The following is an 18,284-nucleotide window of genomic DNA, read 5'->3' as shown; positions in this document are numbered from 1 at the left end:
GCCATTTATTTATTAATTTATTTATTTATTTATTCTGAAGAAGGGTTTTGGCCCGAAACTTTGCCTATTTCCTTCGCTCCATAGATGCTGCCTCACCCGCTGATTAAAGTGGTTAAAGTGCACATTGTCAGATTTTAATAAAGACCATTTTTATACATTTTGGTTTCACCATGAAGAAATTACAGCAGTGTTTGTACATTGTCCCCCCCATTTCAGGGCATCATAATGTTTGGGACACAGCAATGTCATGTAAATTAAAGTCGTCGTTTAGTATTTTGTTGCATGTCCTTTGCAGGCAATGACTGCTTGAAATCTGATTCATGGACATCACCAGTTGTCGGGAGACTTCTCTGGTGATGCTGTGCCAGGCCAGCCATCCTTAGCTTATACTTGTTTGGTGGGCTAGTCCCCTTCAGTCTTCTCTTCAGCATACAAAAGGCATGCTTCAGATCGGGCGATTGACTTGGCCACTGAAGAATTTACAATTTTTTAGCTTTGATCTTACTAATCAGACTTTTTGCGATTAGTAAGCTCACCAATGCTCTTTCTTCTTAATTATGTTCCAAACAGTTGATTTTGGTAAACCTGAGGTTTGGCTGATGTCTCGAACAGTTTTATTCTTGTTTCTCAGTCTCATAATGGCTTCTTTGACTTTCATTGACAAACTTTGGTCCTCATGTTGATAAACAGCAATAAAAGTTTCCGAAGGTGATGGAAAGACTGGAGGAAAGACTCGGTGCTAGGAGCTCTCTTATACCTGTATTAAGGAGACAATTAAACACAGCTGAGCAATTACAAATGCCTGTGAAGCCATGTGCCCCAAACATTGTGGTGCCCTGAAATGGGGGGGACTATGTATAAACACGGCTGTAATTTCTACATGGTGAAACCAAAATGCATAAAAATACCACAATGAATAAAATCTGACAATGTGCATTATAACCACGTGTGATTTTTTTATATTACAAATCTCAAATCGTGGAGTACAGAGGTAAATAAATAAATGATGGGTCTTTGTCCCAAACATTATGGAGGGCACTGTGTCTATGTCCTCCATTGATGCTGCCTGACACATTTTTGGACTAAATATATAAATGTTTTTCTTGCTTGTCTCTTTAGTTTCTACTTTAATTTATATTTTTTGACAGAAAGACAAATAACAATATCTTACTCTTCTAGTTGCCAGCTTTTGTCTTCAGATATTGCTATGTGTGTCACAACGCCTCTGATTTTTGTTGTATATCAAATGAGATGTTACTGCTCCACCTTTTATGGAAATGGGTTGATATATATATGGGAGAAGGTTGCGTGGCATCTCATGTGGATCCCTTACTTGTTTTTAGCTGTTGACAGATATTGTTTTAAAATTGTTCATTTAAATCCACTGGTTAAAATACTATTTCTGTTGTTTTCTTGTAGTGGTAAATGAAGTGGTGAAACTGACAACCATAACGCAGGAAACAGCAGATGCGAAATTAGAAGATGTGAAACCAGAACCTGTAACCTTCCAAAACATCGAGCTAGCAAATGTGTGTGTCCAAAATGGGTTTCCAGATCCCATGTCTGCTCTAAAACCAGAGGATGGAGAGGAAGAAAAGGAAATAATAGTTGATAGCATACAACAGCTGGCAATGAATGGCGAAATAGGTGACTCAAAACAATTGTGTTTTTCTGTGCATTATAGAAACATAGAAAATTGGTGCAGGAGGAGGCCATTCGGCCCTTCGAGCCAGCACCGCCATTCATTGTGATCATGGCTGATCGTCCCCTATCAATAAACCGTGCCTGCCTTCTCCCCATATGAAACAATCAAATTAGTACACAGGTTTATTTGTTGTACCAAGAAAGCAGTTTGTTCTGAAACGTTGTTATTTGACATAACTGATCGAAGAAGAGTGAATTGTACGTTTTTCATGCCTATTGTACATAACATTTGTTGATATTTTATGTGGAATAAATGGTTTAATTTGCGTTTCAATGGAGAAAGAAATGTAATCTACTTCCTCAATCATGAAAGCATTAAAATTCTCAAAGCCCATTACATTTATATTTATTTTTAAATAGTCCATTAACTTTTTGATAATATCAATTGGATAAATTATGCTAACCTAATATCAGATGTTCACATGTTTCTGACACATGCTTGAACTTAAATGGTTTTGAACTGAATATTTAACCAATTTAATTTCAGGAAATATAAACTTGAGTGTTTTTTCTTTTTATGTCCTGTTTGATAACAAAGGAAATCCACAGGCACTAGCTATTAATCAGGTGATTCATCCGACTGACAAATGTTTGTAGGGAAGTATTATTGGATGTGAATGCCAGCTCATGCCTGATCGTGAGATCTTATAGAAACTTACAAAATTCTTAAGGGCTTGGACAGGCTAGATGCAGGAAGATTGTTCCCAATGTTGGGGAAGTCCAGGACAAGGGGTCACAGTTTAAGGATAAGGGGGAAATCTTTTTGGACCGTGATGAGGAAAACATTTTTTTCACACAGAGAGTGGTGAATCTCTGGAATTCTCTGCCACAGAAGGTAGTTGAGGCCAGTTCATTGGCTATATTTAAGAGGGAGTTAGATGTAGCCCTTGTGGCTAAAGGGATCAGGGGGTATGGAGAAAAGGCAGGTACAGGGTACTGAGTTGGATGATCAGCCATAATCATATTGAATGGCGGTGCAGGCTCGAAGGGCCGAATGGCCTACTCCTGCACCTATTTTCTATGTTTCTATGTGAGCCGTTTGTGAACAGAATAAATTGTATTGGAATGTGTCTCTTTCTTTATCAATGCTACATTATTTGTATATTCTCCACTAACGCTTATTAAGCAACCTTAGAATTCTAAGCTCCACCATTTCCTCTAAAGAATTTCCCATTCTATCCTTAATGAAGTGGTGAGTGTTGGCGCCATCGAGTGTGGCTGCCTCGCCTGCAGCTGTCTGTACTTTCATTCTTTTTTGTTATTTTTAGTCTGTTTTGAAGTTTGTTTTTGGAGGTCTTTTAGTCTTTTATGTGAAGGGAGCGGGGGAGGGGGAAACTATTTTTCTTAGTCACTTCCTGTTCGAGGATGCGACTATTCTCCGAGCTGCATCTTCGCCCCCACCTCGCGGCCTACCATCTGGATTGGCGCGACCTTTCCTGCCGGAGACCGGCCAGAGCTTCAGCTTCAGCACTGGATTCCATCGTGGAGCGAGCGATACCTTACCGGGAATCGCCATGTTGGAGCTGGGACTGCCGACTTTGAACACCGTGGAGCTGTGGTCTGCGGAGCTTCCAGCTGCTGGCGGCGCTGACTTTGACATCACGGAGCCTGGGATCTCTCGCCGAGGTCGCCAGCATTGAATCTCCACCCAGCTCGGCCTGTGGACTTCGGATGCTGCGGTGTCCAGTAGGAAGCGGCCGATTCGGAGGCTCCGGGCCTCTGAGAGTGTTCTTCCGTTTGAGGGCCTGAAACATCAGGCCGTTGTTGGGGCGAATGCGGAGGCCTCAAGAGGCCCCGACCACGGGTGAACAGAGGAAGAGGACTGAACTTTGGTGCCTTCCCCCACAGCGGGAAACGTTGATTCCACTGTGGGGGGATGCTTTTTATGTTTTATGTTTTAAATTGTTGTGGTTATCTTATTTGTGTGCTGCATGGTAACTCAAATTTCACTGCACCTATTGGTGTTTGTGACAATAAATATCCGTTGCCCTTTGTCCTTTTAACCATATAACCATATAACAATTACAGCACGGAAACAGGCCATTTCGGCCCTACAAGTCCGTGCCGAACAAATTTTTTTCCCCTTAGTCCCACCTGCCTGCACTCATACCATAACCCTCCATTCCCTTCTCATCCATATGCCTATCCAATTTATTTTTAAATGATACCAATGAACCTGCCTCCACCACTTCCACTGGGAGCTCATTCCACACCGCTACCACTCTCTGCGTAAAGAAGTTCCCCCTCATATTACCCCTAAACTTCTGTCCCTTAATTTTGAAGTCATGTCCTCTTGTTTGAATCTTCCCTATTCTCAAAAGGCAAAGCTTGTCCACATCAACTCTGTCTATCCCTCTCATCATTTTAAAGACCTCTATCAGGTCCCCCCTTAACCTTCTGCGCTCCAGAGAATAAAGACCTAACTTATTCAACCTATCTCTGTAACTTAGTTGTTGAAACCCAGGCAACATTCTAGTAAATCTCCTCTGTACTCTCTCTTTTGCATTCCACAAATTCATAGAGTTATTATATTTCATCATGAATATTGGATGAAGCTCTGTCTAGCATCTCAGTTTCATTTGGTTTTCTATCTGTTACTTGTTGGATTGATGAAATGGACCTTTCCACCTTAATTGATCTTGACAAGTAAAATATATTGGATTATTATTGATATGTGTACCGAGATGCAGTGTTTGCGTAGCTGTATTTTTGCTTATATAAACTATGCCTTAAACATAGGTTGGCATGCAAACCCACAGAACTAAGTTAAAAGAGATAATAAGATAAAAACACTAGTCCCTCTGTAAAGCTCCAAGTACAAACAAGGTAACTTTTTTCAATCTCTTTTCATGGAGAGGAAATGATTAAAATGGTCAGCTGTTTGCTGCTTCTCTTATCTTCCTACTTATTTATTACAGCCTTTTTTTCATCAGTGATCTACTATGATTCTTCCATCTTTCTCTTTGCTAGTTTTTAGTGTACAGTATTCCAGTTGCCTTTGCCTTCAAATATTAAATTCTAAATACATTTTTTCTAATTATTTTTCCAAATATTTTTTTCTCCACATCCTTTTGTACTATACATTTATTTACTTCATTTGGTTTCCTTGTCTCTCCTTCCCACTTTACTGTTTCCGATATAATCCACAACATTTTGATAAAGCACACAGAACATTACAGCACAAGGACAGGCTGTTTGGCCCACAATGTGCAGAACATGATGCCTAGGTAAACTGATCTTGTCTGCCTGTAAATGATCTATATTCCTCTATTCCTTGTTCTTCCATGTGCCGGTCTAAAAGCCTTTTACATGTCTACACCACCACTCTTGGCAATGCAGTCCAGGCCCCCACCACTCTCTGTGTTTATATATTTTTAAATTGCCCCTCACCTTTCCATTAAACTTTCCCCTTCTCAACTTGTAGCTGTGCCCTCTAGAGTTGGACATTCCACCCTGGGAAAAGGTTCTGACTGTCTATCCTATCTGTGCCTCTCATCATTTTATATACCTCTATTAAGTCTTCCCTCAACCTCCGACGTTGCAAAGAAAACAATGCCTATCCAACCTCTCCCTGTAGCTGAAACCCTCTAATCCAGGCAGCATTCTGGTAAACCCCTTCTGTACCTTCTCCTGAGCTCCACATCTTTCCTATAATGAGGCAACTAGAACTGCACTCAATACTAAAATGTGGCCAAACTAAAGTATTTTTGAGCTGCATGACTTCCTGACTCTTATACTCAGTGCCCCTAGCAATCAAGGCAAGCATATTATACATCTTATTTGCCACCCTATTTACTTGTGTTGCCACCATCAAAGGAACTCGGGGCTGCAAGGTTGTCTTTGATTAGTCTCTTCGGGTTGAATTTTAATGATCCATACAATGGAATTAGTTTTGATTCTGATTGATGTTTCTACTGGTTTTCTCAATACAAGTGTAAATACAAATACTGGCCTGCAGTTTCAACTTTATTGCTAGTTTGGTTTGTGTTTGCTAACATGTATTGCTTGCCTTGTTCAATTAGATCACATTGACTGCTGTTGATCACACTTCATTTGTTGTTTTATTGCAGATGGTGTGGAGGACCAATGTGATGAGCATTCAGGAACTCAGCACCTGGCAAGTGATTCAGATAGTGAGGTTTTTTGTGATTCAATGGAACAGCTGGGCATTGATGAGGTAAATCGCAACATTGAGAATAGAAAGCAACAATGTGTATAGATAGCCTTGCTGTTGTATAGCATTTATATTGCCATCTTCGGTTTAAACCAATATCTGCAGACCCTTCTTGCACATGTTGCTTTGCATGTGGATTGTTGTCCTTTGGATAAGGTGCAATCCAAATGGAATTGTGTTCATTGATAACATAATGAATATACCTTTACATTGGCCAGGTGCTATTGTAGTAATCAAAGTAACAATGGAGTATTAGAGACATACAATATATGACCTTTCATTGGCCTTGGGACCTTTGGTTCCTTTGAGAGATAGAAATTTGTAATCAGCTTTTGAAGCAGCTAATGTGGCACCGATTACTTTGGTAACAATTACTTTGATATGGGTTAAGAGCCGAGTGCTGTCTGGCTCAAGACTCTGGGTCCAGTCCTGTGGTCTGATATGGTTCCTGCATCTTTAGTCCCTGGATATTTTCATCCCAGTGTTCAAAAGTGGTGGTGAGGTGGGGGTTGGTTGGCAAAGGGGAGGGAGCTGTGTCCTTCATTAGGTTTTCAGCTGCAACCTTCCTTCAATGTGCTCCTTCGGGTCTTCACTCATCATTGGGCATTCCTTTTTAAGGCTGCTCTAAGGATTAGTGAAGACTTCTGGCAGGTCCATGGGGTAATAGCTAGAGTAATCAGCCCAATGGGACATTAATGGGACTGTGAGTGTGGGCAGTGGGTCAGATGTTCTGCATCACTGATTTCAGGAAGAAAGTTTCATGTTCACCAATATTCTTGAGGGAAGGAAATGCATCATTCCTTGGTTTGGCCCACATGTGATCACAGATCCATAGTGATGTTGATGCCTTTTGGATGCTGTCTGAAACGGGTAAGCAGGACACTTGGTTTAATCGAATGCTGACTCAGTCAACAGGTCCCGCATCATTTGAATGAAAAAATGTATGTATATTTTAATTAGAATCTTGGTTTTATATTACAGTATCATTTCACTTTGACTCCACTATGAATATTGCATAAGTATTAATTAAATAAAAGCATGATTTTATTTTTTTTAGATTTTGGGAGTTGACTGCAGTAGTGTCCATGAAAATTTGAACAATTCTCAGATTATCTCAAAATTTGAACAGAGTCCATTTTTAAACAACCAAAGCAGTTGCAAAACCGATTTGGAATGTTCTGTAAAATCTCGCAGGAATCCTGGAGTAAAAATGTCACAAGATTTGGGAAAAGGTGGTGTTACCCACGGGGGTGAAGATACAAAATCAAGTGGAAGTGGTCATCAGAGAGACAAAGTAACTAGCAAAAGACCCGAGTTTCATATGTCCAGCAGAGGTCGAGGTATGTGTTTCATTCACTTTGCTTGAAGCGTTTCCCCCAAAAATATATCAAGGATTTTGTTTTCTTGAGAAAATACAGTGAAATGTGAGGTGTTGCATTTTGGGAAGTCTAACATGGGCTGGACCCACACAGTGAATGGTAGGGCTCTGGGGAGTGTTGTGGAGCAGAGGGATCTAGGAGTGCAGGTGCATGGTTCATTGAAAATGTAGTCGCAGGTAGATAGACAATAGGTTCAGGAGTTGGCCATTTGGCCCTTTGAGCCCCAATCAGTACCCCGTTCCTGCCTTCTCCTCATATCCCCTGACTCCACCATCTTTAAGAGCCCTATCTAGCTCTCTCTTGAAAGTATCCAGAGACCGGCCTCCACCGTCCTCTGAGGCAGAGAATTCCACAGACTCACAACTCTCTGAGAAAAAGTGTTTCCTCATCTCTGTCCTAAATGGCTTACCCCTTATTCTTAAAATAGGGTGGTCAAAAAGGCGTTTGGCACATTGGCCTTCATCAGTTAGAGTTTTGAGTATAGAAGTTGGGACAAGAAGCTTCAACAACTGTTCATAGCACATTTTACCTGCTGTCCATAACAATTTATTTCCTGATTACCTTATTAACCATTTAATATAATAATTACAGCACGGAAACAGGCCATCTCGGCCCTTCAAGTCCGTGCCGAACACTTATTTTCCCCTAGTCCCATCTACCTGCACTCAGACCATAACCCTCCATTCCTTTTAAACTCTGCAAATATAAATATGACTGATAGAAAAAAAAAATCACAATTTAGTTTATCATAATTCTCCCTAATCTTATTGACAACGTGCAAGTCGGCTCGTGAACATCTTTGGGTCTGATACTTTACCATTGAATTGACATTTCTTAAGTATTTGTCACCAGTGATCTTAGTTGAAAAATTGTTTAAGAAAGAACTGCAGATGCTGGAAAAATCAAAGGTAGACAAAAATGCTGGAGAAACTTAGCGGGTGAGGCAGCATTTATGGAGAGAAGGAATAGGCCACATTTCGGGCCGAGACCCTTCTTCAGAATTAATAATTGTTGTATTGGTGTGCGTACTCTAACTGCCACATGGATTAGTGATGTTTTGGATTGGGATCCAAGTTCAAGTGAGTTTATTGTCATGTGTCCGATAGGACAATGCAATTCTTGCTTTGCTTCAGCACACAGAACATAGTAGGCATTTACTAGAAAACAAAATAGTCCCTCAGATCTATTGGAGGAAAGGAGGGGGGACTGAGGTGGTGAAGAAAGCTGGAAGGACAAAGCCATCCAGAAAGTACCTATCCATGTTCTTTAGAGATGCTATTTGACCTGCTGAGTTACTCCAGCCTTTCTGTCTCTTTTTGTAAGCCAGCATTTGCAGTTCCTTGTTTCAACTTGAGACATAAATGACGTTCCATTTCACCTTGCAGGAAGCAGAAGTCAACAATTGGGGGAGGGTTTTCGGCTCTCACAGTTCGGCAGCGGCGGTGACCAGGAACGAAAAGGGTCGGAGCAGATAGAAAAAGGCAATGTAAATGAACAGATTGCAGTAGCGGTCGTCAGGCTGCAGGAAGATATGCAGAATGTGTTGGAACGCCTTCATATTTTGGAAACAGCAGCAGCTGCTAGGGTAAGATTTAATTGGTAAACCGAATAGGTAATAATAGTACCCTACAAACTGTGCTGATCATGTGTCCACTATTCATGATTTAGGGTCACATATTGCAGGATCTTATGGTGCAGCCCTCTAGATGTTCATACTGTATTGTGGTAAACTAAGGGAAAGATGGTAGGGCATGAATTTGAAGCAACAGGCTTCAACTGAAAATCTAATCGGCTTTCAGTGGAACTGATGCCCGTGGAAATGTTTTTCTATTTGGAATGGGGGGAAAAGTATAAGTGAATTACAATAACAGCAATGGCAGAAGCTGCAGTGATGTTTGGGTAGAAATGTAAAATGTTACTGAAAATGTGATGAATGGAAGAAGGTCAAGGGAATTTCTTTGACTATCAACTGACTTGGGCCAAATTTGACATGATGTAAGAAGAATTATCAGAAATCTTACAACAATTGGCCGCTGTTAATTTATTTGTACAACCTTTACTTTACTGTGATCATTTAGAGGAACTAAGTTTGTGCTCTTATTGCAGGCCAAGTCAGAAAATGCCCAGCCAGATTCTGCCCAATGTAGAAATGCTAAGGTAATTAATATGTTCAATTATCATGATTTTAAGGTGATGAGATTAATGAGAAATTTTTGAAGTGGTGCTGCTAGGTTTGTAATTTTTTGACGACGCAATTATTTTGTTCCAAGACATGTTTTTCATAACCATGAAGGATCTTTGCTTAATTTTTCATTTTTTAAGTTAAACTGGTCAGATTACTTCAAAGGTTGGGCATTTTTTGTAAATATGTTTACAAATACATTTTATTAAAATTAAATATTAATACATTTCTGTTTCGAAATGGAGAGCTGGAATTGTTTCATGCTTAAAAATGCAATGTGTTTGTTGTTCCAATCCAGCGTCCAGTCTGGTGGCCTTTCGATGTGTCCGGCCGCACTGTAGCATTTGCAATTCTTTGGCCTTTCATTGTGCAGCTCTTGGTCCACTTTTATTTTCAAAGGAGGAAGAGGTAATTTAAAATAAGTTTATTTGGTCTATGCCTGCCATAGAAATGACTGCAAGTGGAATTAACTTTTCTAATTTCTATTGTACATTGCAGAAAACCGAAATAGGCATTCACCTGGGAATGCAAAGATGCTCTTTAACACTACAAGCACGTGGCAACCATCTAAACAAACCACCTATGCATTCAGCAGTATTTAATCTTCATTTTGCTTTAATACTACCATGAATGGATACGATATATAACCAAATCTTTTGGTACTACTGATACTTGAACCAAATAATTACATTAATTGTGGATGAATTTAATAATTGTTGTATTTTGATTTTTGCTGGCATAATAAACACTGTATCAACTGACCATTTAACTGCTTGAGGTATAACTAAAATGGAGTTTAAATTATAAAAAAATAATTTTCCAATGTTTGTAGCTAGAGGCCAGTCAATAACAATTACAGTACATCAACAGAGGTCTTGATCTATGTCATTAATGAGCTAAGAAGTAAATGCCAAGTCTTTGACTTGCCTACTGAGCTAACATTCTTCAATGTTCCCTCAACCCCCACTTCCAAACATTTCCCCAGTCCCATCCATTAGTATTTGAGATATTGCAATGCTACTCAAACAATGAAATATTATATTACGCAACTTTGGACATGAGGTGCAAACAGGTATATCATAAAACCAAGTACTTTCTTTCCTTTTTATGATCAGTTCTCAGATCAAAAACAGTTGCTAGATAAGCAGTACTGTTGATGTGGATTTTTGTAATTGCTGAATCAATTATCAGTTTATTTGAATGATTTGTTGGATGTCTTGTCAATTGTTTTACTTTTATTTAAAGGCCATATGTAGTAAACTGCTTTATGGCAGCATAAATTTGATTATGTAATTGGGCATTTAATGTACTCAGGAGATAGTGTTTACATGTCCTTTCTAATGCATGTAACTTTATTTAACTGTAAACTGTGAAGTCCATTGTCATTGCTGTTAAGTTGTACAAATTAGACTGAAACAAAGTGCAATATTTTTCAATTGCATTGTTAAAATTGCATATTGTAGAAAAGTTATCTAATGGAAATTTACTACTTATTTTAAAATGACTTACAATAATTAATTAAATAAAGCACACTTATTACAAGCATTTTTATGATTATTAGTTCTGCCAAAATCGTGGGCCCATTTAAGAAAACAATTAAGCATGGAAAAGTCATAGATTATAGCTTGAAGCACAATAAAGAATATTTTTTACCATGAGCCACAATTTTGCTGGAAATGTATTTTTTTAAGCTCCCATCCTTTTGATCTTGAATGCCCTTTAAATTATTTACTTATTACAGCAGTTATAGAAGCAATTAGCATTTCTAACAAATGTCAGTAGACAATAGGTGCAGAAGTAGGCCATTCGGCCCTTCGAGCCAGCTCACATTGATCATAATCTGAAGAAATAATGTAACTTCTCTATTACCATGTGGGGGAAAAAGGAACAGCAGACTTTGCAGATGAGGAAGGGAGCAACCTTTAAAATAAATGTAAACTATGCAGTACCAACAGAAATAGGAAAGCAATAAAACAGGCATCCTATCCGTGACTTCAAATTGTTCAGAGTGAATGATTATGGATGAGAATATAAGGAAATCAAAGGAAAGTCCCTAAGTCACATAGGCAGGACAGACCCTTAGAGCAATTTATCTGACTAACTGCACTGGAAATATAGAACGAACAAGGGTTCCCATCTTCAATCTTGCTCAGAAATCCACACAGCCACAGAGTGAACCCAGTGGAGAACTTAAATTTAAAAAGTCAAGCTGCATAAGAACACACAATTTGGTGAGGTAAATAAGAATTAAAATGACTTTCTACATGATCATGGTGTCATGGAAAGGTCATAAGAATGGGCAAGACAAGAGAGATGGGCAAAAACATGGATATCACAACTGCATGAACGAATGTTGCTTGTTGAAAAGTATTCAACTCAAGACTTAAGGGTTTATACCCAAAGATGCAATGTGAACAAATGCATTTGCGTATGGTCTGTTATCATATTGCTCAAGTTACTGGCATTGCATTCAGAAGCCTTGTTCATTGTTCTAGGAGATGGTTTTAAACTTCAAATGAAAATAATAAATGCAGATGCTGGAAATCCAAAATAAAAACAGAAAATGCTGGAAAAACACAAATCAGGATGCATAGTTGGGAAGAGACCTGATAAGAGCAAGCGCAGACACGGCGATTGTTTCACTGAACACCTAAACCTTCCTGATCTCCCGGTTGTTAAACACTTTAACTCCCCCTCCCATCCCCACACTGGCCTTTGTCCTGGGCCTCCATTGTCAGAGTGAGGCCCAGCACAAATTGGAGGAACAGCACCTCATATTTCGCTTGGGCAGCTAACACCCCAGTGGTATGAACATTGACTTCTCTAACTTGAAGTAAGTCTTGCTTTCCCTCTCCATCCCTCTTCCCAGGTCTCCCACCAGTCTTGCTGTCTCTGACCACATTTTCTCTTGGTTGCTTTGTTGTTACCTTTTCCCAACAAAGAAGGATCTATGCTACATCCTCCTTGATCTCCATTCCCTTTGTCCTGTTTTCACAACTTGCACTTCATTATTTATGTCTCTCCCTCTCCGCTGATATCAGTGAAGAAGGGTCTTGACTAAAAATGTCACCCATTCCTTCTCTCCAGAGATGCTGCCTGTTCCACTGCGTTACTCCAGCATTTTGTCTCTATCTTTGATTTAAACCAGTTCCTTCCTACACAGAAATAGCTGGGTAGATTAATACTAATCCAATTACCCTTGGTACATAACTGTAGCATTGGTGAATCTAATGTTGAATGCATACATTAAGCACCAGTAAAAATCTAGTAATGAACAGACTTGGTTGTCAAGGACCATTAATATGTTCAATAAAGTCTTTGGGAGATATTAAAGAACATCTATTCCAACTACTGTACTGTCATTTCAGTTGAATGTTAATGTTCATTGTAGAAAACAAGAACACAGTGTAGTGGCCATTTGGCCTGTTTTGCATGTCATTGTGGATGGCATGTGCCTTTAAATTTAGACTGCCCGTTATAATGTGGGTGGGATTTATGACGTGTCTTTGGGCGTGTTTGCAGCTTAACTGCTTGCGCAGAAGTTTAGTTTTTAGATTCATTTTGGAGAGACGATGGAGAAGGTTAATCCTTCGATCATGTCGAGCATGTCACGGCATGTCATTGTTACGGAGACACGAGGAGCTTCTAATATCTGAAGTAATGAGCTGGAGTTCGAAGAAGATTGCCGTAACAAGTCGGAAAAACCTTGGATGTATCTTACTGTTTTCTATCTACAATAAAGAAAATATTCATTAAAAGACTGTGTGCTGAAGCTTTATGAATGGAGAAGCTCTGAAGGTCTCTGAGGCAGCTTGCATGCGTACCGAAGATCTTATCCATTCTCATCCAATTAGTGGCTAGGGTGCTAATTACCTGAAAGATATGAAAAATCTGCCGCTACATTAAGTCGAAGGATAACTCCGGCAGGGGGGTTAAATACCAGTCCCAGAGAGTGGGACAGAGGAGATAATAGAAGCGAACCTCCGGCGGGGGTAAATACCAGTCCCTGAGATAGGGACAGAAGATTTAATTGAAGATAAAAAGGCTAAGACCTCGGAGAGGCACAGCCATAGAAGGACGATCCATAGAAGGACGATCAGGCTAAGACCTCAGAGAGGCACAGCCAAAGAAGATTGGTTCCAGTCGTGGAACAGAAGATAAAGATCTCGGCTAGATAAAGCCTTGAGGTCTATCAACAGCATCGGGACGTATCTGAAGACGTATCACTGGATTTGTGATTATTACTCTTTGAATTAAAATCACGGCTTTAATTAAAAGACTTCTGTAACAGAACTCAGAGGGTGTTTTCTCCAGCGTGTCTGGGGAAAGCAGACCGACCTTGGATTGTTTGAAAGAACTCCTGATAAGCCAGCATTCCATTGAATTAGCATCATTCATTTTGCACCTGGTGTTAGAGAGATGTTCTCTACATTATCAGTATGTTTTTAGTTTTGGAAGAAATTGTTGATAAAAAGAAAGTCACTGAGAAGCAGAGACCTTTTCGACTAATTTAAAGACTTGGCAATCTGCCAAGACCTCTTTTAAATCATGAATTTAGAAGCAAAGATGAAGGCAGAGCTATGCCAGAAGAACCACGTGGTGGTGAAGAAAGACCCAGACAACTTGAAGAAACAGATATTTCACTTGCTGCCTGTTTGAGGGAAACCGAGAAAGAGAGAAATGAATTATGGTTGCAGGTGACCAGATTAATTGATACACAGAAAAAACGAATGGAATCAGAACAGAACGTGATCAAGGTGAAATCTAATATGAGCCAACTATGGAACCTCTACCTGGAGGTTGGCAAGAAACAGAATGTACTGCTGTGTTCAGTGCTGTCTTGGGAAGAACGCAGAAGACATACCCAGTGGGATGAATACACGAAGAAGATATTCAATGGTTTCAAGAAAAAGGCAGAGAAGTGGTTATCTGAAATTATGTCACAAGTGACGAGCTTAGTAGCTGGAAGTGCGAAGCAACAAGGTGCCAGAATGGAAGATGAATTTAGACGACGAGATAGCTTGGTGCTTGAAGGAGCACATGGTGGAGAAAGACCAGCCAGACAAGTTAAACTCACTGAGAAAGGTCGAATTCATGTTCTCAATGAGACTGAATTGGATAGGAACAAGTTGTGGAAGAGGATTAGAAGGCTATTTGAAAGTGTGAAGATACTCATGGAATCAGAAGCTAACCAGGAGAAGGTGGAGGATAAATTACGCCTGATACGTAGCCTTAGCCAGGAGCTGAAAGAGAAGCAGGACACACTGCTGGAAGCAGAGCGTTCTCAAGAGGAACGTGAAAGACATTATAAGTGGGATTCAGAAAATACGGAGTATTATGATGAATCCATGGATGTTGCAGAAGCATGGTTAGCGCAAGTTGACAAAAGTAAATGTAGCAGAAAAGAAGATACTAAGCATGAAGAAGAAGAAGGTGATGATATAGAACCGGGAGATAGTATCTCAAATGTATCTTCACGAAGATCAGGCCGTAAATCTGGTTGCTCAGCCAGTTCGGTTTCGAGGGCTTCTGCTCAATTGGGAGCAGAAGCTGATTTAGCTGCGCTCTCAATAGAAGCGGATGCCATGAAGAAAAAACATGAGATGGCCCGACAGCAAGAAGAGATGATGCAACAGATGGCCCGACAGCAAGATGAGATGGCCCGACAGCAAGATGAGATGGCCCGACAGCAAGATGAGAAGATGGCCCGACAGCAAGATGAGAAGATGCGACAGATAAAGCTACAGCAAGATGAAATGGCCCGACAGCAAGATGAAATGGCCCGACAGCAAGAAGAGATGGCCCGACAGCAAGATGAGATGGCCCGACAGCAAGATGAGATGGCCCGACAGCAAGATGAGATGGCCCGACAGCAAGATGAGAAGACAGCAAGATGAGATGGCCCGACAGCAAGATGAGATGGCCCGACAGCAAGATGAGATGGCCAGACAGCAACATGAGATGACCCGACAGCAAGATGAGATGACCAGACAGCAAGATGAAATGACCCGACAGCAAGATGAGATGGCCCGACAGCAAGATGAGATGGCCCAACAGCAAGAGAAAGCCCGACAGCAAGATGAGATGGCCCGACAGCAAGAAGAGATGATGCAACAGATGGCCCAACAGCAAGATGAGATGATGCAACATGAGATGGCCCAACAGCAAGATGAGACAACGCGACAGCAAGAAGAGATGATGCAACAGATGGCCCGACAGCATGAAGAGATGGCCCGACAGCATACAAAGAAGAAAGCCATGGCCCGACAGCAAGATGATGGCCCCATGACAGCAAGCATGAGAAGTTGCCCGACAGCAAGATGAGATGGCCCGACAGCCAGTTCGGTTTCGAGGACTTCTGCTCAATTGCAAGATGAGATGGCCCGACAGCAAGAGATGATGGCCCGACAGCCCCGACAGCAAGATGAGATGGCCCGACAGAAACATGAGATGGCCCGACAGCAAGATGAAAAGGTGCCACAGAAGGCCCGTGAGAAAGCAGGGATGATGCAAATGAGAAGGCCCGACAGCAAGATGAGAAGATGCAACAGCAAGATGAGATGGCCCGAGCACAGAAGAAGAGATGGCCCGACAGCAAGATGAGCATGGCCCGACCCGAGCAAGATGAGATGGCCCGACAGCAAGATGAGATGGCCCGACAGCAAGGTGAGATGGCCCGACAGCAAGATGAGAGAGATGGCCCGACAGCAAGATGAGATGGCCCGACAGCAAGATGAGATGGCCCGACAGCAAGATGAGAAGATGCGACAGATAAAGCGACAGCAAGAAGAGATGGCGCAATGTCAGGTACAACTGGAATTAGATACAAAGATGGCGGTGGCCAAAGCCAGGAAGGACATACTGGAAAGTCAATGGTCTAGATGCAGCTCTAGATCGTCATGGACGATGAGCTCTGGACCAAGAAGAAAAACTGAGCCAAATGAATTGGCAGTTGGATCAATTCCACAATCGAGGTACATCGGATTTCTAGGCTTTGAAAACCCATTGGAACAGTGGAAGATGGGTAAAACTTCATCTCAGCAAATGAGTGGTAGAACGAAACTAGCTACTATGGGAGCATCCGTACAAATTCGTGATGGACCAGTGGATCACGCATTTCCAAGGCCTAGGGCACGGGCTCGAACAAGTCTGTTTGAGCCAAGACCTGTTTATGAACAGGTGGAGCCAAGACAGAGTTTTCAGGATGGGTTATTGGCACTGTTGAATAGGCAATCTGAATTCAACGAGATTATAGCTCGACAAAATACCTCTCTCATTCTGCCACCAGTTGAAATTCCTACGTATGGTGGAGATCCTTTGGGGTATGAAACTTTCGTAAGGGCACTAGAGGAGGTATTAGAGACAAAAGTTAAGGATGAAAAAGAGCGCTTACGATTTCTGGTGAAGTACACAAAAGGAAGTGTGAAGGTGCTTGTAGAAAGTTGTCAGATTGAGCCAGGCAACCAGGGCTATAAAAAGGCGAGAAGATTACTAAAGGAACGTTTTGGTGATGAACAGAGGATAGCGAATGCATACATTGAAAAGGCCCATGCTTGGAAAGAAATCAAGCCAGAAGATGTGGAAAAATTGAGTGAATATGCAATATTTCTGAGAAGATGTTGCAGCTCGATGAAAAATCTTGGCTACATGGAGGAAATGAATCTTGCAAGTAATATGAGAATCATCATTAACAAGTTGCCCAGAAGAATGAGAGAAAAGTGGAGAGATAGGGCAGGTGAAATACGAGATAAGAGCAAACAAGTAGCCAGGCTACCAGACCTGGTGGAATATTTAGAAAGAGCAGTACGGTACATGTCAGACTCATGCAACGGGATTATTGAAGATCGCAAAGCACTTGCAACTTATAAAGGTTCTACTTTTACCAAAACTGAAGAAAGATCTCAACCTAAGCCAAGTAGTTTTGCTATCACCACCGTGTCTGTGGAAAAGACAGATGAAAGAAAAAGAAAGGTGTCTACTAGCAAGCAAATAGTATTTTGTTTGTTATGTGATGAAGTTGGTCACACCATAAGATGGTGTCGTAGATTCAAGATGAAAGAATATGAAGACAAGATGGATTTCTTAAAAGAGAAGGGAATCTGTTTTGGATGTTTGAAAAAGGGACATATGGCAAGAGACTGTAAGAGTCCTATAATTTGTTATGAATGCAACCAATATCATCCTGAAGCACTTCACATTGAAGAAGAGCTGTCAGAGCACCGGGAAGAAGAAGAACTGGAACAAACAGAAGAGGGCGAGAAGCCAACTACTAGAAATGCTACCACCTCGCCTCAAGTATCTGCTCATATTGGGGCTGGGGTTGAAGCTCGTAATTTTTCTATCTTACCAGTGCAAGTAAGGAACAGCAAGCCGAATGCAGTGTTGCAGACATATGCTTTTCTGGATCATGGAAGTTCGACTACCTTTTGCACAGAAAGCCTGACGAGAAGGCTGAATATCAGAGAAGAGACTAAAATTCGATTACGTACCATGAATAAAAATGAAGAGAGCATGAGTCATTGCATTACGAGTATTGAGATATCCAGTTTGGATGAAGATAATTTAATTCCAATTTCAGAAGTTTTTACACATGAAACAATGCCTGTTGGTCGTCAAAATGTACCCAGATGTGAAGACTTACAGCAATGGCCTTACCTGAAGGATGTCAAGATATCTGAAATAAATTCTGATATTGACTTACTTATTGGAAAGAATGCTCTGAGAGCATTAGAACCTGTACAGATTATTAGGAGCCAAGGGGATGGACCGTATGCTACGAAAACCCAACTTGGATGGTGTAAATAAGTGATCACACTTGTACTTTACACTAGTCTTTAATGAGAAC

General features: G+C 40.8%; 1 protein-coding gene across 1 annotated transcript in view; it reads left to right on the top strand.

Annotated features, from left to right (window-relative positions):
- acbd5a (acyl-CoA binding domain containing 5a) overlaps positions 1–11,097 on the top strand; it is a 46,967-nt gene extending 35,870 nt beyond the window's left edge. The window contains 7 exon segments of the mRNA XM_055652021.1: positions 1,420–1,647; positions 5,775–5,881; positions 6,936–7,218; positions 8,643–8,842; positions 9,364–9,414; positions 9,738–9,847; positions 9,938–11,097. Coding sequence (XP_055507996.1) covers positions 1,420–1,647; positions 5,775–5,881; positions 6,936–7,218; positions 8,643–8,842; positions 9,364–9,414; positions 9,738–9,847; positions 9,938–9,950 — 992 coding nt within the window. The 3' untranslated portion in view covers positions 9,951–11,097.
- Positions 11,098–18,284: the final 7,187 nt, after the last annotated feature.

This window comes from Leucoraja erinacea, chromosome 2 (assembly GCF_028641065.1).
Source record: "Leucoraja erinacea ecotype New England chromosome 2, Leri_hhj_1, whole genome shotgun sequence".
Classification (NCBI taxonomy): domain Eukaryota; kingdom Metazoa; phylum Chordata; class Chondrichthyes; order Rajiformes; family Rajidae; genus Leucoraja; species Leucoraja erinaceus.
This window is presented reverse-complemented; position numbering and strand designations above follow the sequence as displayed.